At 39.0% G+C, this 25,994-nt stretch overlaps 1 protein-coding gene across 5 annotated transcripts in view; it reads right to left on the bottom strand.

Annotated features, from left to right (window-relative positions):
- Window positions 1-25,994, bottom strand: part of SMURF1 (SMAD specific E3 ubiquitin protein ligase 1) — a 118,937-nt gene that overhangs the window by 51,120 nt on the left and 41,823 nt on the right. Inside the window, exon 1 of one of the 5 annotated variants that reach the window (XM_064376428.1) lies at window positions 11,887-15,894. The exons of the other annotated variants lie outside the window; for them this stretch is intronic. Within the exon in view, the coding sequence (XP_064232498.1) occupies window positions 11,887-11,926 (40 nt within the window). The 5' untranslated portion in view covers window positions 11,927-15,894. Of the gene's footprint in view, window positions 1-11,886; window positions 15,895-25,994 lie in introns of those variants that run through there. 5 annotated transcript variants of the gene reach the window in all.

Below are 25,994 nucleotides of genomic sequence, written 5' to 3'. Positions count from 1 at the left end.
AGGTAGCAGTGAGCTGTGATCATGCCACTGCACTCCAGCATGGGCGACAGAGCAAGATTCTATCTCTCCCCTCAAAAAAAAAACAAAAAAAAAGAGAGTGATCTCCAAGCCTCAGTGAAGCCACAGAACCCCTATTAGCCTTAATATCTGAATGACTGGGTGAAAAACAGCTCCCCCTGACCCCCAACTCACAATGAACATGTGCAAAAATTAAATCATAGTTACCTGGGGCAATGGTAAGGGAGTGGGGAGGTACAGCGCAGGAAAAAGACCAGGTTTGGAAGAGGTGGACGAGAGGGCTGTTATCCTAACATTTTTGTCTTTTCTCAAAGAGAATGCATTTATATACTGCTTCCTAATTAAAAATAAATCTTGGGCCAGGTACAGTGGTTCACATCTATAATCCCAACACTTTGGGAGGCCGAGGCAGGAAGATCACTTGAAGCCAAGAGTTCGAGACCAGTCCAGGCAACATAGCAAGATCCCATCTCTACTAAAAATACTGTTTTAAGTTAGCTGGGCATGGTGACACACATCTGTTAGTTCCAGCTCCTTGAGAGGCTGAAGTCGGGTGTCACTATAGAACATTCATGTAACAAGGGTTTGTGCAGACATATATTTAATTCTCGAGGATTCTGCCTAGAGGTAGAATTGCTACATCACATAGGAACTCTATGTTCAACATTTTAGGGAACTGACAAAGTGTTTTCCAAAGTGGCTACATAATTTTACATTCCCACCAGCAATACATAAAGGTTCCAGTTTCTCCACATTCTAGCCACCACTTAATATGATCTCACTTTTGTTGCTGTTTTTGACAGAGTTTTGCTCTGTCACCCAGGCCAGAGTGCAGTGGCGCAATCTTAGCTCACTGTAATCTCTGCCTCCCAAGTTCAAGCAGTTCTCCTGCCTCAGCCTCCCAAGTAGCTGGAATTACAGGCACATGCCACCAAGCCTGGGTAATTTTTGTATTTTTAGTAGAGACAGGGTTTATCATGTTAACCAGGCTGGTCTCGAACTCCTAACCTCAGGTGATCTGCCCGCCTTGGCCTCCCAAAGTGCTGGGATTACAGGCATGAGCCACCGCACCTGGCCTGATCTCATTTTTTATTTTTAGCCATCTAGTGAGTCTAAGGGTTATCTCACTGTGGTTTTGATTGGCACATCTCTGATGACTTTGATGCTAAGCATCTTTTCATGTGCTTATTGGCCATGTGGTATGCCTTCTTTGGAGAAATGTCTATTCAGATCTTTACCCATGTATTAAACTGAGTTATTTGTTTTTTCATTGTAAAGTTGTAAGGGCTCTTTGTATATTCTAGAGACAAGACCCTTTTCAAACATAATTTGCAAACATTTTCTCCCATTCTGTGAGTTTTCTTTTTCTTCAAGAGTCCTTTGAAGTACAGAAGCTTTTAATTTTGATGAAATCTAATTAATCTATTTTTCTTTTGTTGCCTGTGCTTTGGTTGTCATAGCTAAGATTCCATGTCTAGACCAAAGCAATTAAGATTTATTCCTACATTTTCTCCTAATAGTTCTTGAGGAGGAGCCCAACTTCACTCTTTTGCATGTGTATACCCACTTGTCCCAGGACCGTTTGTTGAAAAGACAATTTCCCCTATCAAATTATCTTGTCATCATGGTTGAAAATCAACTGACCATAAATATGAGGGCTTATTTCTGGATTCTGAAGTCTATTCTATTGATCTCTATATCTACCCTATTGTCAGTACCATTCTGTCTTAATTACTTTAGCTTTGTAGTAAGTTTTGAAATTGAGAAGTGCTCATCTCCAACTTTGTTCTTGTTTTTTCAAGACTCTTGGCTATTCTAGATCTCTTGCATTACCACATAAATTTCAGTCAGCTTGTCAAATTCTTCAAAACAACAACAACAGCAACAACAACAAACCCCTCCTGGGATGTTACTAGGTACCATGCTGCATCTATAGATCTGGTCAGTGAGGACTCCCACCTTGACAAAAGCAAGTCTCTCAATCCATCAACATGGGCTGTCTATCCATTTAGTTAGGTCCTCTTCGATTTCTTTCCACGATGTTTTAGAGTTTTTAGTGTACAAGTCTTATACTTCTTTTGTTGAATTTATTCCTGAGTATTAATGCTTTTTTATACTATTTTAAAATAGATTTTTAAAATTTTTTGCTTTTCAGTAGATTAGGGTTTAGATAATAGGATCCAAACCCTATTGGGGCAGGGGCAGGAAATAAGGGGATCTGGGCTTAACAGCTAAGGGATACATGGTTTCTTTTGGAGGTGAAGAAAATGTTCCATAAATGATTGTGGTGATGGTTGCACAACTCTGACTATACTAAAAACCAAATTGTTCTTAATACATTATTAAAATCCATCCTGATTTTTCAAAGATCTCCACTGCCTACAAACTACATTCTTTGGGTTCAAAACGCCCAAAAATGCAGTTTCTCTTGATCTACTTTAGCAACCTTATCATTCAAATGTGGTTTGTTTCATGGTTCACAGACCAGGACATAGAAATGTTGACCTCTGGGTCTTTCAATATAAAAACCACAGAATGGAAAATTTAAAATGTTGAGTTTTACAGTATGAGAGTTATCTCAATAAAAATGTTACCAAACAAAAGAAAGAACTTTGTTAAGATAAAACAAATGCTTAGCATTTTGTACACTGTTTCATTTACTTCAGTAAGAAAAAAGTTCCGCATCCTCAGGCCAATGTCAAAAAGACACTGTTTAGATACTAATGATTTACTTGGAAACATTAACTCCTGTTAAATTAGTCTAAAACAAAGTATGATATGACTGCCACAATATTAAACTAGGAGAAGAAAAAAACGTTAAACCCCTGCTGTTTGCTTTTGTAAATTATTCAATGGAATGGTGATGGAGTACATTTGGAATTCACAAATAGATAAACTACCCATTATCAACAAACCAACTAAAATCCTGGGCAATGATTTCAAAATTACTGAAAAAGTCTCAAACTAAAATCCCTGCTTCCTATGTTGATTCAAATCCAAATTGTTCTTAATACATTATTAAAATCCATCCTGATTTTTCAAAGATCTCCACTGCCTACGAACTGCATTCTTTGGGTTCAAAACCCCCAAAAATGCAGTTTCTCTTGATCTACTTTAGCAACCTTATCATTCAAATGTGGTTTGTTTCATGGTTCACAGACCAGGACATAGAATTGTTGACCTCTGGGTCTTTCTTTGTGTTCCATGTTGCCCACCTTTCGATAACATCTAGCCAATATTTCAGGTAGAATGCAGGCTCAACAGGAGTGCACAGCACATAGTAGGCATTTGATCAGTATTTGCTGAAGAGCTCCACCTACTGTTGTATGCGTGACTCTGTGTTAAGCACTTCACCTACATTGTCTCCTGTATTTCCTCCACAAACTGTGTGAAGAAACTAGCAGTCTAAAACATCACTTGTCCAAGGCTGCACACATTGAACCACTGTCCAGTGACTGAAATCCTAGTTATTCTTCAGTTGACTGCTCAAATCCTCTTTCCTCTCTCATCTCTAGGGCCAACAATGATTCTCCTTTCTCTACACTGCTAAAGTACTTCCTGCCTTTGACACATAAATCTACATTACCTTGAATTATTTCTTTAAGTAGACTCTATTTTGTAGAGCAGCTTTAGCACAACAACATCGAGCAAAAGGTACACAGAAGTCCTATATACTTGCTCCCCCACCAAATGCACAGCTTGCCTTACTGATATGGCTTGGATCTGTGTCCCCACCAAGTCTCCCCAGTGTTAGAAGTGGGGCCTAGTGAGAGGTGAGTGGATCATGGGGGTGGAGTTCTCATGAATGGTTTAAATCCTACCCCCCTTGGTACTGTATAGTGAGTCCTCACAAGACCTGGTTGCTTAGAAGTGTGTAGCAAGGAGCATGCCCCCTCGTTCTTTCGCTTCCTCCTGTTTTGGCCATGTAAGACGTGCCTGCTTCCCCTTCACCTTCCACGTGACTGAAAGTTTCCTGCGGCCTCCTCAGAAGCCATCATGCTTCCTGTTCAGCCTGTGGAACCATAAGCTAATTAAGTCTCTTTATAAATTACCCAGTCTCAGGTATTTCTTTATAGCACTGCAAGAGCAGACGAATACATGCACTATCAATATCTTACATCAGAGCACTGCATTATTCTCATCCATGAACCTATGTTAACACATCGTTATCATACAGAGTCTATACTTTACATTAGGGTTCACTCGTGGTGTAGTACATTCTACAGGTTTTGACAAATGTAGAATGACATGTAGCCACTCTTATAGTATCACATGGAATAGTTTCACTGCCTTAAAAATCCTCTGTACTCTACCCATCATTCTCTTCCTCCCCTTGGCAACTTCTGATCTTTTAACTGTCTCTAAAGTTTTGCCTTTTCCAGAATGTCACATAGTTGGAATCATATAGTATATAACCTTTTCAGATTGACTTCTTTCACTTAGAATTCTTACAGTTCAGCAATAAAGACACAATAAGCCAATTAAAATATAGGCAAAGGATCTGACCAGACATTTCTCCAAAGAAGATGAACAAATGGCTGATACACTCATAGAAGATGTTCAACATCATCAGCAAATCAAAACTACTAGGAAATATCATTTTCCACAACCAGGCGCAGTGGTTCACACTTGTAATCCCAGCACTTTGGAAGGTTGAGGTGGGTAGATCACCTGAGGTCAGGAGTTCTAGACCAGCCTGGCCAACAAAGTGAAACTCCGTCTCTACTAAAAATAGTAAATTATGCACTTTAAAGGGTTAAGCTTATGGTATTACAATTTCATCTCAAAAAAATTAAATGTAATGGGTGCAGTGGCTCATGCCTACAATCCCAACACTTTGGGAGGTCAAGGTGGGAGGATCACTTGAGCTCAGGAGTTTGAGACCAGCCTGGGCAACACAGCAAAACCCCATCTCTACAAAACAAAATTTTTTTTTTATTTTAAAAATTGAGCCAGTCATGGTGTCATGTGCCTATGGTCCCAGCTACTTGGGAGGCTGAGGTGAAAGGACTGCTTGAGCCCAGGAGGTCAAAGTTTCAATAAGCTATGAGTGCACCACTGCTCTCCAACCTGGGAAACACAGCAAGATCTGCCCAAAAAAGAAAATTAAACACAAGAGTAATTTGAAGACATACAGAAGTGGCATTTGTTTCTTTTAAGTATTCGTCACTCTTAGCATTATTTTATTAGGGTATTTTAAGTCAGTGTTTAAAATGCCCTGCTGTGTGGAGTAATATATTTTAAATAAATTATTGAAACAAGAATAAAAAGACAATGGCACCTATTGTAAAAGGAGTGTAAAAGGATTATAAAAGGTAGTGTCTGCGCATAAGAGTTTAGAGTTTAGCTAGACAGACAAAAACGCATCAGCAAGAAAAGCAACGATAGTGTGGGCCGATCACTTTTGCTTGCCACATTCAGTGACTCCTCGGCGCTATCAATTCATCTTTTGTGCTATCTTTTAGGTCCATTCTTTCCAGCCCCGCTGCCACTGCTCAATTCCAGGCAACTCTTATCTCATGTCTGGATGATTACAATAGGCTTTGGCAACTCTTTTCTCTAATTCATTTTAATCATGAAATAATTATTTGTTGGATAAATGAATAAAACATTTGTCATTATATAACCCTCCTACACATAAACCTCTGAGCTCACCATCATTTACTAAATGAAAATTTCTTAAAAAAAAAAAAAAAGTATTTGGTTGGGTGCAGTGGCTCATGCCTATAATCCCAGTACTTTGGGAGGCCGAGGCGGGTAAATCACCTGAGGTCAGGAGTTCAAGACCAGCCTGGCCAATATAGGGAAACCTCATCTCTACTAAAAATACAAAAAATTAGCCAGTGGTGACAGGCACCTGTAATCCCAGATGCTCAGGAAGCTGAGGCAGGAGATTCACCTGAACCTGGGAGGCGGAGGTTGCAGTGAGCCGAGATTGCACAACTGCACTACAGCCTGGGTGACAGAGCGAGACTCTGTCTCAAAAAAAAAAAAAAAGTACTTTTTTCAAAAAGAGTACAAACTCTTAGCACCCCCTTGGATCGAACTACTGACCTCACTGCTTCCTGCTTCCCCTCATGCATTTTTTTAAGTGCTCCTTTGCTCAGGGTCCCCTTGCAACCAACATGCTCCATTTCCTTTACCCCTGCCTTCCAGACCTAGTTCAAGTCCCCTTCCTTCAATCATCTGTCATTTACTGTCCTGTAAAGTTAGCTGCTCCTTTTTTTCATTGGTACTTATATCACTCTCCAAACAGATTTCAAATTCATTAAAAGTAGGATCCACGCAGCTGGTAAATCTAAGGCAATAAACACTGACATAGAGAATCAGATTTCACAATGGGCTGTTCAGGCAGATTATAAGAATTCAGAGAAATAGAATCGTATTGTAGGAATGGTTAGGAAGGCGGTTTGTTTGTTTTTGTAAGGTGAGACAGCCTGGGTTTCAAAAGTCAGGTAGGTTTTGGATCCATTGTAAAGATGTATTGTCAGAAATCAGTGGCTCATGCTTGTAACCCCAGCACTCTGGGAGGCTGAGGAGGGTGGATCACCTGAGGTCAGGAGTTCAGGATCAGTCTGGCCAACATGGTGAAGCCCCATCTCTACTAAAAGTACAAAAAAAAAAAAAAGAGAGAGAGAGAGAAAGAAATCAGACGGCACACAGCATATCCTAGGGTCCGTGTGTCAATTGCTTGTATCCAAACACAGATACATATTGAATCTTTAAAATCTAGTTGGTTAAGGCTGGGCATGGTGGCTCACACCTGTAATCCCAGCACTTTGGGAGGCCAAGGCAGGAGGATCGCTTGGGCCCAGGAGTTCAAGACCAGCCTGAGAAACATGGTGAAACCCTGTCTCCACACACACAAAAAAAAATACAAAAATTAGCTGGATGTGGTGGCATGTGCCTGTAATCCCAGCTACTCAGGAGGCTGAGGTGGGAGAATCGCTTGAGCTCAGGAGGTCCAGGCTGCAGTGAGCCATGATCATACCACTGCCCTCCAGCCTGGGCAACAGAGCAAGACTCTGTCTCTTAAAACAAAAAATACAATGGGTTAGTTGTTTTGTCTTCAAAAAGCCTTTCAAAATGTTACACTATTCATCAAAATAATGTTGGAAAATAAACTCTAATCGACCCACTTAACTCGGTTTGTGCTAGCATAGTCAGAAGCCTAAGTCTTCAATCTGTTACCTGTAATAGGATCTTGGATTAACTTTTCTGCAAACCCACCTACATGGATCTTTGATCATACTACCATTTTCTGCTCACTTAAACCTCCAAAGAATGTGGGGTAGGAGAGAAGGAAGGGGCTCCTTCTTCATTTTAATAATGGTATCACAAATGCTTAAAGCATAGGCAGCCTTCATATGATAGCATTTGAAAGAAAAGGACTTACTTCCTGGAAAAAAAACTGATGAATTGACAAAGACTGGCAAACATATCTCCACGCCATGCATGAGTAAAAGTCAGTTTGGAAAGGGACTGTGAAAAGCAAGTGGATAATTGTTGATGCTTCCCACACCCACTACTGTTCAGCAGAGGCGGCTCACAAACCTGGCAATTAACATTTGTCCTCTGTGGCCTCCAGCAGGTGATCCCAGGTGCTGGGTGCAATCTAAGGTGTTTAAAGAAGGGGCTGTTTAAAACAAAGCTCTTTAGAAATGGATCCTCTACTAATTGACCATGATCAAACAATCGTGGAGGTGGCACTAACCGATCAGGAGTTGAGAGAGCTATCAACCCTTCCCTACTGCTTACAGCCATAGCAGGGTCAGAGGTGGCCTCTTGCTGTCAGGACCCTGTGGTCTCTCCCTCCTGCATAGACCCATATCCCCTTACAGTCAATTTCCCTATCCCAGCAGAGGGACAGAGAGGAAGAGTGGGAAAGGGCAGGGCAGCAGGCAAGAAGAGAGAGAGAAAATGTATTACATTTTAGGGGGCAAAATAAAATTAATCTCTGCCTTCTGTCTGAAATATTAAATCCCCTCACCCACATTTATCATTAAATGCTCAATTTGTAATAGAAGAAAAATGAGCATGAGCAAGCTTTTGGAGTTCCTGCATGTAATTTCAATTTTCCTTTCCTACTGCCAATAAAAAATGTTCAACAAATGGCATACTTCAGTACTGCAATCTTTTTCTTAAAACAAAATTTCCTAGGAGATGGTAACTTTCCTATATAACATTACTTTCACTGCCCTGTCCACAAGGTTATAATGCAAACTCGGAAACGCTGCAGGCAGAATTCCTGCAAGGGTGTAACCCTACAAAGAAGTTACACTCTGGTCTTAAAGTGACAGCTATGCTCTAGTTGGGGGTTGGCAAGCTACTGCCTGTGTTTGCAAATAAAGTTTTATTGGAACACAGCTGGCTACACCAGCAGAGTTGGGTAGCTGTAATAGAGACCACATGGGCTGCAAAGCATAAAATATTTACTATCTGAGTGTTTCAGAAGCTTGCCAGCCTCTACTCCAGATATGATCGCATATATGCATAAAATCAGTGGACAAATTTCTTGGGGACCCACAATGTAAGAAAAATATATTCCCCAAAACACTACCCTTGCTTTTGACTACTTATTTATTTACACAGATTTGAAACAAACAAACACACACACACACACACAATTTGGTAAAATTCATGCAATGCATACCCATCAAACTTGAACCAGATGTAGGAAATAATCATTCCACAAGAACACCATGAAGCATTCCTCTGAAATTGCTATGTTGTAGTCTATTGACAAATATTTGCAGAATAACAAGTAGAAAAATGATAGGAAACTTACATTGTCTCTTAGGGTTTGGGCATTCACAAGACTGCTCTGCCTTGGCTCACAATTAGCTCTATGCAACAATCAGGAGGAGAAGGGAGAAGGTTTGGACAGCTAGAAAGATGATGGACAGAAATACCTGAAACCAAGGAGCCTCAAATTCACTACCTCCCTTAAACACAAAACGTTCCTTGCCCAGGCCCTCTTTCCAGAATGTCCCTAGCTAAAGCCTTTATTCTCTTTCTAGCCCCCTCTGGCTTCTACTCCAGTCTTATAATTTTTTTTTTAATGTGTTTGCATCCCAAGACTAGTCAGTTGGATCACTCTGCCTGAATGTCTCCAGCTCTGGCAGCAAGCCTAACCTCCCCCACATGGCTTTCCTCTTTCCCTGGCTACTTTCTGCCCTCACCTGGATGTATTTGGTGCAATTACTTTTGCACCAACCTAATATCAATCCCACCTTCATCGTCTGGGACCTGAAGCCATATCTAATCTTTATTCACCGCATCAGGCCAAAAGATGTGGATTTTGAACTCATCAAGTCCTGGATTCAAAGTCCAGTTTGGCTCTTTCCCAGAAGGGTGACAGGGCAAATTACTCAACCTCTCTGGGCTTCAATTTTCAGATAATACTTCCTACTTTGCAGGGTTATTGTGAGCAATGGCATAGGTGCTGAATAAAGATAGCTGCTATTATTTTTAACTTGTCTTAATAATTACTGCTAATGCCACTATCACTTATCGAGGACTCTAACGTCTGGCAATGTGATGAAAACTTTACTCATTTAACCTTCCATATTGATATTCACCAACTTCTACTGTGTGTCATATTTATACCCATTTTATAAATATGGAAACTGAGACGGAAAAACTCCAATCCTAGTCTTTCCAATACAGCTGATTCTCATTATTCGTGGATTCTGTATTTGTGAATTCACCTACTTCCTAAAATGTATTTGTAACCTCAAAAATCAATACTCATGGCACTTCCCTGGTCATTTACAGATGTTTGCAGAGCAGCAAAAAAAACTGAGTCATCGAACGTGCATATTCCCAGCTGAGGTCAAGCCAGGCAACAATGTGCCTTCATGTTTGAGCCTCCTACTGTCAACAAATGGTCTTTTTATGGTCTATTTAGTGCTATTTTTTTTCACATGTCTGTGCTTTGTGTTGGTGATTTTGCTGTTCAGAAAGGTCCCCAAGCATGGTAGTGAAGTGCTATCCATGTGCCTTGCAGAGAAAATGCATGGATTAGGGAAATTTTGTGCAGATGTGAGTGGCAGTGCTGTTCACTGTGAGTTCAATGTGAATGAATCCATGATATATAGGAAGTTAGGTATCTTTAAACAGAAGCACCTATCAAATAAGGTTACATATTAATCAATCAAAAACAGTGTTGTGACCTATGGCTCACAGAACCCTAACCCCCTATTCCTCTGGGAACGATGGCTCAGGATTCACTAATTTGATGTTCATGGCAATGTTATACAACATAGCTACTGAGAATGATGGGAATCCACTGTATCATTCTCTTCCACTGTCAGAGCTGATACTTGCCACACCCCAGGAACTATACACAGACTAACACCAGTGGTTTTCACCCCCACAGCCTATATCACACCACCCATGAGACACGTTATGGGGTAGGAGGGCTCAGAGGGAGGAAATGTAGCATTCTAATAATCTCACACTGCTCCAAAAACGGAAGACGGAATGCAAGCTACACATCAAAAACACACACTGTTCCTCTCTCCTTCCCACTTCCAGAATTATAAGAAGGTTTAGTGTTCTCTGAAATTGTTATGTTTTGGAAATGTTTCCCAAAAATGAATTACAAACTGGTTAATCAAATTAAAAAGCTGCCTTCAGCCTGGCATGTGTTATCATTGTCAAACTTATTTTCCATCCTTTTCAAAGCCACTCTTACTCTGCTGTCAGCTCTAGCTACAGAAAGGAGGTGAGAAATGGAAAGGATTAACACCGCATTGAGTTTTATCCTGGAAAATAAAGATTCTCCTGGAATTTATCACTAAAAAGTCAATAAAATGCAACAAAGCAACCATGCCATAATGACATTACATTACTGCCAAACTGCCAGAGTCCTATAGAAATGGCAACCAAGTCCTAAGCAGTTTTTGCAGTTTTACACCTATAATTTACATGCAAAAAAAAAAAATCATTTTATGCCAAACTAAGAATAGTTTATGACAACTTTCCTCTTCATAGAAAGGGTTTCTCTTTAAGATACTTTCCTTATTTAGAAAACTTAACCTATGACAAAGTATGGCACTCTATAAATGTACTTTTCTGCATATATATATATATATGTAAAATTTCAATTTTAAAAAACTATATACCCCATGTTAAATTGAGATTAGAAGCCAATTCTTCAATTATAAATTGATCATAAGTAAATTTGCTAAAACAAAAAGCTTTACAATCTAAATGTTCAAGATTTGATGGAGACTTTCTATGCTGTAATATATTCATTTGAATTTTCAAAAATAACAAATAATGAAAATCAATTGTAGGTGTCATTAATAGCTCAGTTGAAATTAATGCACAAGATTAGCAAAACTGAAATCAACTAAAAGAAATTATTTGAAACTATATTTGTGTGGGGGGGGTGTAGGGTGTGTGTGTGTGTGTGTGTGTGTGTGTGTGCGCGTGTGTGTGTGGTATATGTCTATATATGGTCAAAATGCTAATTGTTACCTAAAAGTAACCTTAACTATCTTAGGGAAGCAAACCAAAAATATCAGAAATACAATTAGGATCAAACTAAAAGTTTATAAACAACCTCTTTTTTAAGAAAGGAAATCAACAAGAACAATGAATAGCTTTCTATATCACACAGAGGATGTCTCTATTAATTGAAACCTTCTATTTTTGAATGTCTCAATGAATGAATTCAAATTTTGAACAAGTTTAGGGTAATATATAACAACTTAATTTTTAAATAACTCCACAGGTAATTTTAAATATACAGCTCTGGCTAACTCAATACATCTGAAGTCACTTGAATTTATCATAAGCACAGGAGACTAACAAATGAATAGGAGGAGTACAAAAGGGAATTCAATTTAATTCAAATACCATCTGTTCTGTTCTGCTTCTGTAACAGAGATGAGCTCATGTTTGATTGGTACGTGGCAGTGACATCTTACAGCATGGAAGTCACATTGATTCATCTGAGAGTTTCCTAAGCAAAAAAGTGGGGGGAGTGAAATGAAAATGTTAGGCAAGAAAAGGAAAAAAAAAAATCCTCACCTAACTTGGCCTTAGCAAGAAGCTGTATTTTAAGAACAAAGCAACCACCCTAGAATGACATTAAGTCATTGCCAAATTGTCAGAGCCCTTTAGAAATGGCACCCAAGTCCTAAGCAGCTTTGCAGTTTCATGACTAAAAAGTTTCATGCAAAAAATTACTTCATGCCACACTGTCCAAGAGCCTATAGCTGGGTCCCACTCCCCGACAGTGCATCCACAGCCAGGCAGAGGCTCCCTCAGTTTGACTACCTGCACTGGCTCCATCAATGGCCTCTCTATCACAGGAGCCCCAGGGCTGAGAGTTCCACTTCTATGTGCATTGTCTCAACCACCCATGTACCAATTCAAACATTGTCAGGTTTCCATATTGCTGTTTTTGTATATTTTATTTTATTTTATTTTTGAGATGGAGCCTCGCTCTGTCACCCAGGCTGGAGTGCAATGGCACGCCCTTGGCTCACTACAACCTCCAATTCCCAGGTTCAAGTGATTCTCCTGCTTCAGACTCAGGAGCGGTTGGGATTACAGGCACCTGCCACCATGTCCGGCTAATTTTTGTATTTTTAGTAGAGACGGGGTTTCACCGTGTTGACCAGGCTGATTTTGGATGCCTGACCTCAGGTGATCCACCTGCCTCGGCCTCCTAAAGTGCTGGGATTACAGGTATGAACCACCATGCCCAGCCTGTTTTTTGTATATTTTAGTATCCATTTTAGCAACATCCAGTCATGCCGAGATGCCTGCTTGGGTGGTCTGGATAATCTCTTAAGGTAGCAATTATGGTTTTTGCTAGTAGTTATCGAGTTGCAATGATTTTGAAAGATCAGCTATAATCTTACTTTTCCCATGAGATATTTATTATTTTTAGTGGATTTTTTTTTGTTTTTCTCAGATGGAGTCTCGCATTGTTGTACAGGCTGGAGTACAATGGCACCATCTCGGCTCTCTGCAACCATCACCTCCTGGTTTCAAGCGATTCTCCTGCCTCAGCCTCTAGAGTAGCTGGGACTACACAGGCACCCGCCACCACGCCCGGCTAATTTTTTTTTTTTTTTTTTTTTTTGTATTTTTGTAGAGACAGGGTTTCACCATGTTAGCCAGGCTGGTGTCAAACTCCTGACCTCGTCATTTGCCCACCTCCGCCTCCCAAAGTGCTGGGCTTACAGGCATGAGCCATCGTGCCCGGCCTATTTTTAGTATATTATTGTGCAGAATGTATGGTTTTTCAGGAACATAAATTTTCCATCTGGCAGAAACACCAGTGAGTATGTATCAAGTGCCTACTTCCTATGTACAGGCAATGGACTAGGTACTCAAAGTTAAACTTAAGGACCTCAAAGAATATGTTTTCTTAAAGATCTCAACTTAGCCACAGAGGCATGGGGGAGATGAGAACTGCACACTTAACACTAGCTTGCTAGGGCTGCCATAAAGTACCATCTGCTCGGTAGCTTAACAACGGAAATGTATTGTCTCACAGTTCTGAAGGCTAGAAACCTCAGATCAGGACATGAGCCAGAAGCAAACATAGAAAAGTCCAGCTGCTTTGGTCCTAGGGTCATTTGCTGAAAGGAGTCATCTTAGGGGTTGGAGGATGAGGGCTGGAGTCCTTTAACTTCCAAGAATGGGGTGCTGGGGCATTACCTATCAGTTTAGGCTAGCCTTCAAAGGGGCAGCACCCTGAGGGTACAAGTTCAGATAGCAACCCAGCTTCACATCAGCTGAGTGGCCACGAAAATCCCAAACCTTGGTTCTGGACTACTATGAACAACTTTCAACTACAAAAGACCAGCACGCCTAAATCACGGGGTAAACCACCAACCAGGCTCCAGGTGATCACATGATAAAATACCGATAGGTAACAAATAGCACTGCAAAGGTTCTGAAAACAGAAGTGACATTGAAACCACAACCCACAAAAGGCTAGTTAGAACAGAACACGTGCCCTGAGCTCAACTAGGTCAGTGCCTGCTAAACAAATACGTCAATATTCTCCATAGTATTTACACAAGACACAGAGTCTCAGAACATAATAACCAAAATGTCAAGGATAAAATCCAAAATTACTCAGCATATAAAGAACCAGGGAAATTGCAACTCACATGGGGGGAAAAGATATGCCAGGCAAACACTAATCATAAGAAAGCCTGCATGACTATATTAATATTAGAGTAAACTTCAGAGAAAGAAAAACTGTGGGAGATAAAGAAGGACATTATATGATAATAAAAGGGTCAATTCACCAAGAAGATATAACAATCCTATACATGTTTGCATCTAATAGAGCATCAAAATACATAGAGCAAAAACTGACAGAACTGAAAGAGAGAGACAAATCTAAAATTACAGCTGGAGACATAAAAACTATAATCAGCAATTGACAGAGCTAGTAGACAAAGTCAGCAAGGATATATATAGAAGAACTGAACACTATTAACTAATGGAATCAAACTGACATTTATAGAACACTCCATTCAACCAAAACAGTATACATATTCTTTTCAAGTACAAAATGGAACATTTGTAAAAGAAATCTTAGCAAACTGAAAAGGACTGCAGTCATACAATGTATGTTCCTGGCCATCATGGAATTAAACTAGAAAGCAGTATGAAAAAATAACAGGAAAATCTTCAAACACTTGGATATTAACATCACACTTCTAAATAATCCATGGGTGACAGGGAAGGTCTCTAAGGAAATTAGAGAATATTCTGAACTGAAAGAAAATGGAAAAAAAAATAAACAGTTCTGAGATTCAGCTACATTTAGAAATTTATAAGATGAAATGTTTTTACTACAAAAGAAAAAAGTCACAAATCAAGTATCTAAGCTCATGTCTTAAGAAGTTAAAAAGGGAAAGCAAATGAACCATTGCAATCATAAACTCTAACTTGAGCTTCACTAGAGTACCAAAAAGAGGGGAGAGAGAGAGGGAATGGGGCAAAAGCAACAACGTATGAGATCATGGCTGGGAATTTTCAACACGTGATTGCTATGGCTTGAATGTGTACCCCAAAGAGTACACATTGGAAACTTAATCTCCAATGCAACTGTGCTGGGAGGTGGGCCCAATGGGAGTTATTTAGGTCATGAAGGGCTCCACTTGCATGAATGGATTGATGACATTAAAAAGGGCTTGAGGCTGTGAGCTCAATCTCTTTCTTGCTCTCTCTCACACACATGTTCTCTTGCCCTTCCATCTTTTGCTACAGAATGACGCTGCAAGAAGGCCCTCACCAGATGCTAGCACCCTGATACTGGACTAACCAGCCTCAAGAACTGTAAGAAATAAACTTCTTTTATTTATAAGTTACCCAGCCTGTGGTATTCTGTTATAGCAACACAAAACAGACTAAGGCAGTAATGAAAAACACCAATCCATAAATTCGAAGGGCCTAAATGAAAAGAAATAGATATCTGGATAAATGAAAAGAAATACATATCTGGTTACATCACAGTGAAATTGCAGAAAATGAAATACAAAGAGAAAAATATTGAATGCAGCCACAGAAAAAGGAAAGATCACTTTCCAAGTACTGATGACTAACTTCTCAAAAGCCACAGTGAAGATCTGAAGACAGAGGAATATCTTCAAGAAAATAACTGCTAACCTAGAATTCTCTACCCAGCAAAAATAGCTCTCAAGAATCAAGATATAATTCAAGAAGGAGATGTTAAAAAAAAAAAAAAGATAAAAATAAAGATCTTTTTCAACAGACAAAACCCAAATTAGCCATCAGCAAAATTTTCATTGTCAACATCAAGAACTGCTTTTATTTAAGACACACAAACCAGAGAAAAAATCCAAATTCATAAAATATTATAAAGTAATTCTACAGTAACACTAAATTTGCTATAAGAATAAACAAAACAGGCCAGGCACAGTGGCTCATGCCTGTAATCTCATCACTTTGGGAGGCCAAAGTGGGTGGATCACCTGAGGTCAGTTCAAGAGCAGCCTGACCAACATGGTGAAAACCTATCTCTACTAAAAATACAAAATTAGCTGGGATAGGTGGCTCATGCCTATAATCCCAGCTACTTAGGAGGCTGAGGCAGGAGAATTGCTTAAACCCAGGAGGTGGAGTTTGCAGTGAGCCAAGATTATGCCATTGCACTCCAGCCTGGGGACCAAGAGTGAAACTCCATCTCAAAAAAAAAATAATAATAAATAATAAGAATAATAAACAACAAAATAATCTACAACTTTCTCCTTATTTCAGGAGTTAACTCTGATCCTCAAAATTTAAATCTAATAGATAATTACCTAATTTTCTAGTAAGGTAAAGAAACTGAGATGGAAGCTGGGGGAGACTATAAGACTTTAACCCCAAAATGAGCATTTTCTTATGGACATTACCAAAGGTGACTGAGTTAGAGGGATCTCTGTTTATGAATATGTTAACTGACTGGGAAAAAAAAAAATGACTCTAATCAAAGAGAAAGAGGAATGTATATAATAACAAAAGACAGAATGGTCTCGCAGTGTAAAGCGAACTTTTTTTAACTGGACAGATCACAACTATGATGTGGAACAGTGCATTTCCTCCTGTTCATCACTAATTGACTCATATTTCTTCCCCGTTTCAACAAACATCAGCCCTGTATTCACAAGCACTCTGCTTGGAGCTTTACTGACAAAGAACAGTAACATACAAAATAACACCACAGTGCACTGAGAAACGTCACTGAACACTAAGCTATGGGGTAACTAAAATTGGACAGATCTATATTTGTTCTCTATCTAGTCAAGGGGAACTGCAGAATTTAGCTGAATAATACACGATTTCCATTCAGCCACGTTAGTGACTTTCGGACCTCCGATCATCTTCTCTCCTCATTAAATTATAATCTCCTTTAAGGAGGTACTCTGCATCGTTAATTGAAAACAACATTTAATAAGTGCTTTGTACCAGGCCCTGGAATAGAAATGATTGAGATCCCTCCTTTCATCTTTGGCAGCAGCAAAGACAAGGAAATAAATAATATGAATAGGGTTATGAAGACACTGTGACGGGAAGACAAGAAGGAGTAACTAGGGAGTAGATGATTCCACAGAAAGAACATGTGTAAAGACATGTTTGAGAGGCAGAATGCATTTGGGGTAACGTGTTTCCATGAAGATTTGGTTCAGGAACAAGAGAAGAGACTAGAGCCAGATGAGAAAAGGTCTTATATCAATGTTAAGGAATCTGGACTTTGCCCTGTAGGCAATGAGGAGCCAAACATAACTAGATTCTTTTTTTATTCTTTTTTTTTTTTTTTTTTTGGAAAGCTATAAACTGGCACTGGAGTAGAAAATGAGAAGGAATGGAGAGAGGCAGGAGGAAGGAAACTGACCTCTTTGGAGGCTGTCTGAATAGTCTAGGGAGGTTTTACATTGCTTTGCTGTCACTCCAAAGTATCTAACACAGGGCCTAACACATAAAAGAGAACAATAACATTGAGCCGAATTGATTCTAAGACAAAAATGCCTGCATTTCTTATAGAGTAGTTTACCTGCTTTCAAAGGTCCATGCAGTAATTCCTTTCCCAGGATGGGGGGAAAAGCCCATTATCATGTACACACTGGCAAGACCACTGCTGTGGTTGGCTTGTCCCCACCAAAACTCATGTTAAAGTTTGATCCCCACTGTGGTAGTGGTGGGAGGTGGCGCCTAGTAGGCCTACTGGGAGGCATCTGGGTCATGGGGGTGGATCCCTCATGAATAGACTAATGCCTTCCCACAGGAGTGAGTTCTCATTCTCACAATTACCAAGAGAATGTGTTGTTAAGAAGATTCTGGCTTCCTTGGTTTCTCTCTCTTGCTATGTGGTCTCTCTGCACACCCCATCTCCACTTCTGTTTTCCAACATGAGTTAAAGCAGTCTAAGGCCCTCCCCCAGATGCAAATGCCCAATCTTGAACTTTCCAACCCTCAGAATCATGTGCTAAATAAACCTCTTTTCTTTATAAATGATCCATTTTCAGGTATTCTGATATAGCAACTCTAAATGAACTAAGACAGCCACCAGTGCCTTTCACACCATTCCAAATATACAGTCAAAAATCCCTGGAGAACCCTGGTTCGCACAGGTTTTCTTCTATGTTCATTTTATCACATTTACAGTAATCTTAAAACCTTAGTGGGACAAAGTTAAAGAAAAAAACAAACAAAACTGCAAAGTAAAATGCTCTGACCTCAGAATGCCAAATATATATATATATATACACACGTATATATATACACACACACATACACACACACACACCCAAATATATATATATATATATATGGAGAGAGTTCCACATCATAGTCGTGATCTGTCCAGTTAAAAAAAGTTCGCTTTACACTGCGAGACCATTCTGTCTTTTGTTATTATATACATTCCTCTTTCTCTTTGATTAGAGTCATTTTTTTTTCTCCCAGTCAGTTAACATGTTCATAAACAGAGATCCCTCTAACTCAGTCACCTTTGGTAATGTCCATAAGAAAATGCTCATTTTGGGGTTAAAGTCTTTCACCATGTTGGCCAGGCTGGCTAGAATGCCAAATATGTATTTTTAACAATATAAACTAAGCAAAGGGAAAGATGTTGTATTGTAACTAGTCAACCAGTAAGAGAGCATCCAGAGTTAATTTCAATTTAAAAACACAGTTCCAGCCAGGCATGGTGGCTCACACCTGTAATTCTAGTACTTTGGGAGGCAGAGGTGGGTGGATGACCTGAAGTCAGGAGTTTAAGATCAGCCTGGCCAACATGGTGAAACCCTGTCTCTACTAAAAATACAAAACTTAGCTGGACATGTTGGTGGATGCCTGTAATCCCAGCTACTCGGGAGGCTGAGGCAGGAGAATCGCTTGAACCCGGGGGTGGGGGAGAGAGGCTGCAGTGAGCCAAGATAGTGCCACTTCACTCCAGCCAGGGCAAAAAAGCGAAACTCCATCTTGAACAATAAAAATTTAAAAATAAAATAAAAACACAGTTCTAAATTCTCACCCCAACATCACAGAAATATATATCCAGCTTTCCCAGGTGACTAAAGAAGCAGATTTATTTGAATAAATTTTGTATCTTTGTTATAACAACAGTTACCAACTCATAGTCATAGCTTGTAAGTTAATACTGGATTATTCTATCAATAATCAAACTAAGACTTGAAACAGAAGACTAGAGAAGGAAGATTTCATGATGTGGAGTGAAGTGATGAGATTCAGACATACATCCTATGAAGCAACAAGAATATTCATAGTCAAAGAGGGATACAAATAATTCTTATCAAATTTTAAATACAAATGCAAGAAAGAATGTTTCGGAGATAAGCAAGGTGGAGAAAAGAGTATTATATATAATGAAGTGATTTTGAGACTTTTCTTAAATGGAGGAAAAGGTGATCAATTTTTAAATGCATTTGATAAATTTTAAAATTTCAAATGTGCATCATAGTATCACATTAAAAGTCTTTGAACGTGCCTAGACATGGAAATACAAAATAAGAAAATTAAATCATTCCCTATTTTTGTATTTTTTTTTTTTTCTTTTTTGAGACGGAGTCTCACTCTATTACCCAGGCTGGAGTGCAATGGCGCAATCTCAGCTCACTGCAACCTCTGCCACCTGGGTTCAAGCAAATGACTCTCTTCATTTTAGAACTGAGTCCAATTTTCTGAGACGCTACCAATGAACTTGGTTCTTGATAAGGAACAAACCTATTATTAAGTTCTGAAGAAATCTGTGGTGTAGGAAATAGTGATAAGAATGTCCCATCCCCAGCCTGGACAACATAGCAAAACCTCATCTCTACAAAAAATATAGAAATTAGCTGGGTGTGGTGGAGAGTGCCTGTAGTCCCAGTACTCAGGAGGCTGAGGTGGAGGATCCCTTGAGCCCAGGAGTTCGAGGCTGCAGTGAGCTGTGATTGCACCACTGCACTCTAGCATGGGTGACAGAGTAAGACCCTGACTCAAAAAAAAAGAATGTTCCATTCATGTAACATGCAGTTTCCACTAATTTTAAAACTGAGCTACAGAGCTCCTGGCTCATATTTGGAGCAGAGATTTAAACAGCAAAACAATACCCTACCAGAGACATGCACAATTAAATTTCAGACTGAAACACAATAAATATATTTAACTTATTGCCCAATGTATAATCACTTTTTGTAAATGGAGATGGGAATTCCACATCTAAAGGTCTAGACATTTTAATCTCACCCTAAAGGGAAAAAAATGATACTGGAAACATTCTATCAATAATCAAACTGAGACTTGAAACAGAAGACTAGAGCCTTGAAACAGAAGACTTCCATGTCTAGGCATGGCCAGGCATGGTGGCTCAGGCCTGTATTCCCAGCACTTTGGGAGGCTGAGGCGAGCGGATTACCTGAGATCAGGAGTTCAAGACCAGCCTGGCCTACATGGTGAAATCCCATCTCTACCAAAAATACAGAAATTAGCCAGGTGTGGTGGTGGGTGCCTGTAAGCTACTTGGGAGCCTGAGGCAGGAGAATACCTTGAACCCAGGAGGCAGAGGTTGCAGTGAGCTGAGTTCATGCCATTGCACTCCAGCCTGGGTGACAGAGCAAAACTCTGTCTCAAAAAAAACAAAAAGATACATACAAAAATAGGGAATGATTTAATTTTCCTTATTTTGCATTTCCATGTTTAGGCATGTTCAAAAAGTTTTAATGTGATATTATGACACACTTGAAATTTTAAAAGACAAGGCATTGTATATTGTCTACCCTTTTATATGGGCATACTAGGATTATAAATTTTGATTCCACTTAAATTTTCACTCTATTTATAAAAGATAGGTAAAATAAGATCCTATACATAGTAACATGGAATTTTTATATTTTTATACATTCTACAATCTCTCTAACATTTTAATGAAATTATTTCAACATCTGGCTGTTCTTTGTTCATATTAATAACATCCTACGCATCTGTCTCTAATGAGTTTTGAAAGAGAACTATTCACTCAACAGTTATAGCAATATCATGACAAATGCATGCTATGTGGCAGTGCCTGTGTGTGTGTGTGTGTCTGATTCACTGGTTAAAAAAACAAGGGATGGGGAGAACAAGTTCTCATGGAAATTCAACAATGGAAAAGAAACGCTGGTCTGATACATGGATGTGACACTTACAAATGGAGAGTTACCACTTAATGGTTACAGAGTTTCTGTTTTAGTGACTAAAAAATGTTTTGGAAATAGACAGTGGCTATGACTGTACAACATTCTGAATGTAATTAATGTTACTGAATTGCATTACTTAAACATGGTTAAAATGGCAAGTTTTATAATGTATATTTTACCAAATTTACAAAATGAATAATTGAGTATACCCAAAACCACTGAAATTTACATTTTAAAGGGACAAATAATATGATATGTGAATTCAATCTTAATATAGCTGTTTAAAAAAACTTACAGAGCCCTCTTCCAGAAAAGCTACCTTGTCAACACTTTGATTACTCATTAGTGGAAATACAAATATTGTTGGTTCTGTGTCAAACAGATGACTCAGAAGAGATGGACACTGACTGTAAAGACATTTTAAGAATTCTTTAATCTATTTTTCTTATACTTTTAAATTATGTAGATGTGAGAATAACATATGCAAAAAATCTATACTTAAATAAGTGGCTCTTTCAATATTATAAATAAAGCTTACAGATAATTAGAAAGCATCAACATTATTTAATTATTCTATTTAATTCATAGCATTTTTTCTCTTTTGGTGGTGCATGTAATTATAAAACTTACAACTGCATTTTGTTTGTTTTTTGTTTTTGAGATGGTCTCACTCTGTTGCCCAGGCTGGAGTGCAATAAATAGTGTATCTCCCGGGCTCAAGCAATCTTCCCACCTCAGCCTCCCAAGTAGCTGGGACCACAGGTGCATGCCATCACGCCTGGCTGATATTTGTATTTTTAGTGGAAATGGGGTCTCACTATGTTGCCCAGGCTGGTATTAAACTCCTGAGCTCAAGTGATCCACCCACCTCAGTCTCCGAAAATACTGGGATGACAGGTATGAGCCACCACAACTGGCTACAATCACACTTTTTTCTTTTTTTGGTGGCACATGTAATTGTACATCTTACAATCAATGTGGTTTCAGATCTTAAGTTGAGACTTAGTAAAAAGGGGGAAGAAATGGAGACATGAAGCTTCTAATCTCCAAACACCTATGTACACATCACTCCTAGCATCATATATATATGCCTGTGTTCATATACATGTGACCCTTTTCCTAAGCTTCCTATGAAATCAAACACACATTTTCATTCCAATAAAGCAATTCCTGGAAAGTTATAAAAGACACTGGGGAAAGGTATTTAAAATGAATACGATTTTGCTAATTAAATATGTTTGCTATTACAATTACTAAAATAAAGGTACTGCCCTCATGTGAAGCTATCACAAAGCAGAAATCTGATGGAGATATTATGTCAATTACTTATTTGAATCCATGACTCAGAGTATTTTAAATATACATATGGAAACCAGAGTCTTTTCATAACCAGACTCTACAAACAAGAAATGTGTGCCAAGACGTGACAAACACAAATCTTAAAAAGCTTCACAGATTTAAATCTTCCATTTAAAGCACAAACTATTTTATCAACGCTTTTATGTAATCCCCAAAATACAGCAAAACTGAGTTTAAAATTCCAAAGATGTTTTCTGGTTTCAGTGATAGAAATTGCTTATCCTATCTACAATAAACACACGCGGTAGGACCCACAAGTTCAAAGAGAAAATTCATATATTACTGGAGACAATTCTGAAATGTTCTTGTTATATATGAAAAGAAATTTGTGATGGATATCTCTGGCCCATAACTTTCCTTTTTTTTTTTTCCTTTTCTTTCTTTTTTTTGAGACAGAGTCTTGCTCTGTCACCGAGGCTAGAACGCAGCAGTGTGATCCCGGCTCACTGCAACCTCTGCCTCTGGGATTCAAGCAATTCTTGTGCCTCAGCCTCCCAAGTAGCTGGGATTACATGTGTGCATCACCACACCCGGGTCATTTTTGTATTTTTAGTAGAGATGGGGTTTCACCATGTTGGCCAGGCTGGTCTTCAACTCCTGACCTTAAGTGACCTGCCTGCCTTGGCCTCCCAAAGTGCTGGGATTATGGGCATGAGTCATCACATCCCATCTGGACACATAACTTTTCAACTGGAAGAAAAGTATTCTAAAACTTTATGTTTTTACAATAACTTAAGAATCATTTTGGTCACTATTACAGGTAACATATGTTCACAGAAATTAGAATAAATAATAATACAAGTATCCATGATCTCACTACCCAGCTATAACTGCTATTACTACTTTTTCCTCTAGAGCCTGTCTTTATCAGGGGAAAGACAGTGAAATGGCTAAGTGCCTGGTTCTGAGCCTCACTCCCAGGTTTAAACCCTCCTCTTCCACTTCCTAGCCCACGTGATGTTGGGCAAAAGAGTTAATATGTCTATGTGTCATCTGTAAAACAGGAATAGCAGTAATACCTACTTCATCGGATTTTTAATGTCATTATCCTGCCCATATGGTTTTGCTACCTGCCACTTTCACTTAATAGAATGTGTGAACAGTTTCTATGTCATTCGATATTCTTACATAAAATGTTTAAGGGCTGCAATTATTCCGCTACATGGCTGTTTCATAATGTATTAAGATCTCTATTGCTAAGCATTTAAACTGCTTCCAATTTGTTGCTATTGTACAACAAGCAGTTACATGAGGAGAGTAGGAATAAGTGGAAGCTGGAGATCCCACACTGCAGTGACAATGACAGCAACAGCAGCTTCACACAGACCAGGCTGTCTGCCTGTGATCTGGCTGCTGCATTTCGTGGTCACCCAAGCTACCTTGCTTCTTGCTTTTTCTCAAGTTTGGTGCCCAGCTTCTGACCCTTCTAGGCACTCCTAGCAGCCTTCCAATTAGTTCTCTTAAGACTAAATTAGCCAAAGTTGGTTTCTGTTGCTTGTAACCAAAACACCCTCCTGATAGAAAAGACATAATTCTCTTCTATAAATATCCCATTCATTTCAAAATGGACTCAAAGAAAACCTGTGATACACACACAGGTATACACCTGCACACACGTGAATAAGCTACACAACCAATCAACCTTCACAATCTGCCACGTCCCAAGATGCAGCCAGTGAAACTAGACAGCTACAATGCAAAGCACAAATTCTCTCTGAAAGAAAAACATTTTTATCACAATGAAAATTCCGGCATGAGTCTTCATGCACTTATGAGCTTGAGATGCTATACTTTCACTAATGCAAAATTATTTAGAATATATACGCTACAGAAAGACTAATCTAATCTTTCTCAGAGGAAAAAAGACAAATAACACATTATACCCAAATACAAATACTAAAACAACAACCACTACTACAAATTACTAACAATTACATACTACTCTATACTATATGTCAGGTACTGTTGTAAACCCTTTTCACGTTAACCATCTAATTCTTGCAATTAATCTATCATAGGGACTATTCTTACACTCATGTTATATGTGAGGAAACTGAGGCATCAGAGAGGCTGAGTAGCTTGCCCAAGATAACACAGCTATTAAGGATTTGAACCCAGACAGCTAAGCTTCAAAACTGTGTTCTTCACCACCACATATATTGCTTCTTGATTTTTGTCTTATAATGATAGATTTTTGCATTCTAATCATATATTAAATTTTGGCTGTGTGTCTTACAGATGGGTCCTAAATGGCCAGAGGATATTTACCACACAGTTGGATGAAGACCATCTCCTATTGCCTGTCCCATTAAGAGTACGATTCCAGTCCACAGAGTGACTATCACTCCCTTTTTCCCAACAAATGCCAAGCGCTGTTCTACTTCCAAGCCTTTGCTCAATCTATCTGCATTATTTAAAATGCCCTCCCAACTCATCACCGCTTTGTCTATTTCCAACCAATTATGTCAGGGCAAGTTCAAATGCCACGTCCTATACAAACCTTCCCCAAACCCTTCCAGCTGGAATGAATCTGCCTCTCTCCATATTCCTGTGATTCTGTTTACCTTTCCATCCCTCCCCTCCCAATGTAAAATTCTACAAAGCAGGGACTACATCTGGTCAATTCTCCTTTTTTGTTTGATATCCTCTATGGTATAGAAGAAGGTTATTGCCAAAAGTAGTTGTTCAATTAACAACTACTCAAGTTAAGAAAACTGGGATATTGAAGACTTCTCTACCAAAATGCAATCCCAAGGAGGCAAACTGGAAAATATCAAAGATTTAGAAAAATTCATCCTATCATGAAACGACTATAAAGCCCCCCTGTAAATCTGTATCGAAAAACCTATCATTAAGATACATTGTGTTTTGTGAAATTTCAGCATTTATTCCAATAGGTCCTTTTGTGGTCTGAATGTGCACACTGTGCGAAATGAAAGAGGAAATTTTTCGGGAAACTATTTAAAATATTTGGTAAATACTGGGAACACAAGGTCACACGAACCACAAGGAAAAGGCCTGAAACTCACTGCTACTTTCACAAGCAGTGTGGGTGCTAACTGCAAGCAAGTCAGACAGGTGGCCAGCCTGTTTTTAACAATTCCACTGTTGCTGGGAGCAGTGGTGTATGCCTGTAATCCCAACCACCTGGGGCAGAGGCAGGATTGCCTGAGCCTGGGAGTTTGAATCCAGTCTGGGCAATATAGCGAGACCCTATCTTTTGAAAAAATAAAAAAGAGAATTCCAGTGCCTTCTCCAACCTTTTTTCCCTTAAGTTGGTTTTTTCCAAGTGATTTAAGGATTAAATCAAAGCTAAGCAGTTCTTTGCTTTTCTCGTTACCAGCTCATGACTGCATGTATCACAGGCACTACTACAGTGAAAATGAAATATTCCTTTTGCATTTTCCCCAAGTAAATGTGGAAAGATGGTAGGAAGAAACTCAAAGATAG

This window comes from Aotus nancymaae, unplaced genomic scaffold, assembly GCF_030222135.1.
Source record: "Aotus nancymaae isolate 86718 unplaced genomic scaffold, 86718_ANA_hifiasm-v0.15.2.pri h1tg000015l_0, whole genome shotgun sequence".
NCBI lineage: Eukaryota > Metazoa > Chordata > Mammalia > Primates > Aotidae > Aotus > Aotus nancymaae.
The sequence above is the reverse complement of the archived record's forward strand: the minus strand, read 5'-3'. Positions and strand labels throughout refer to the sequence as shown.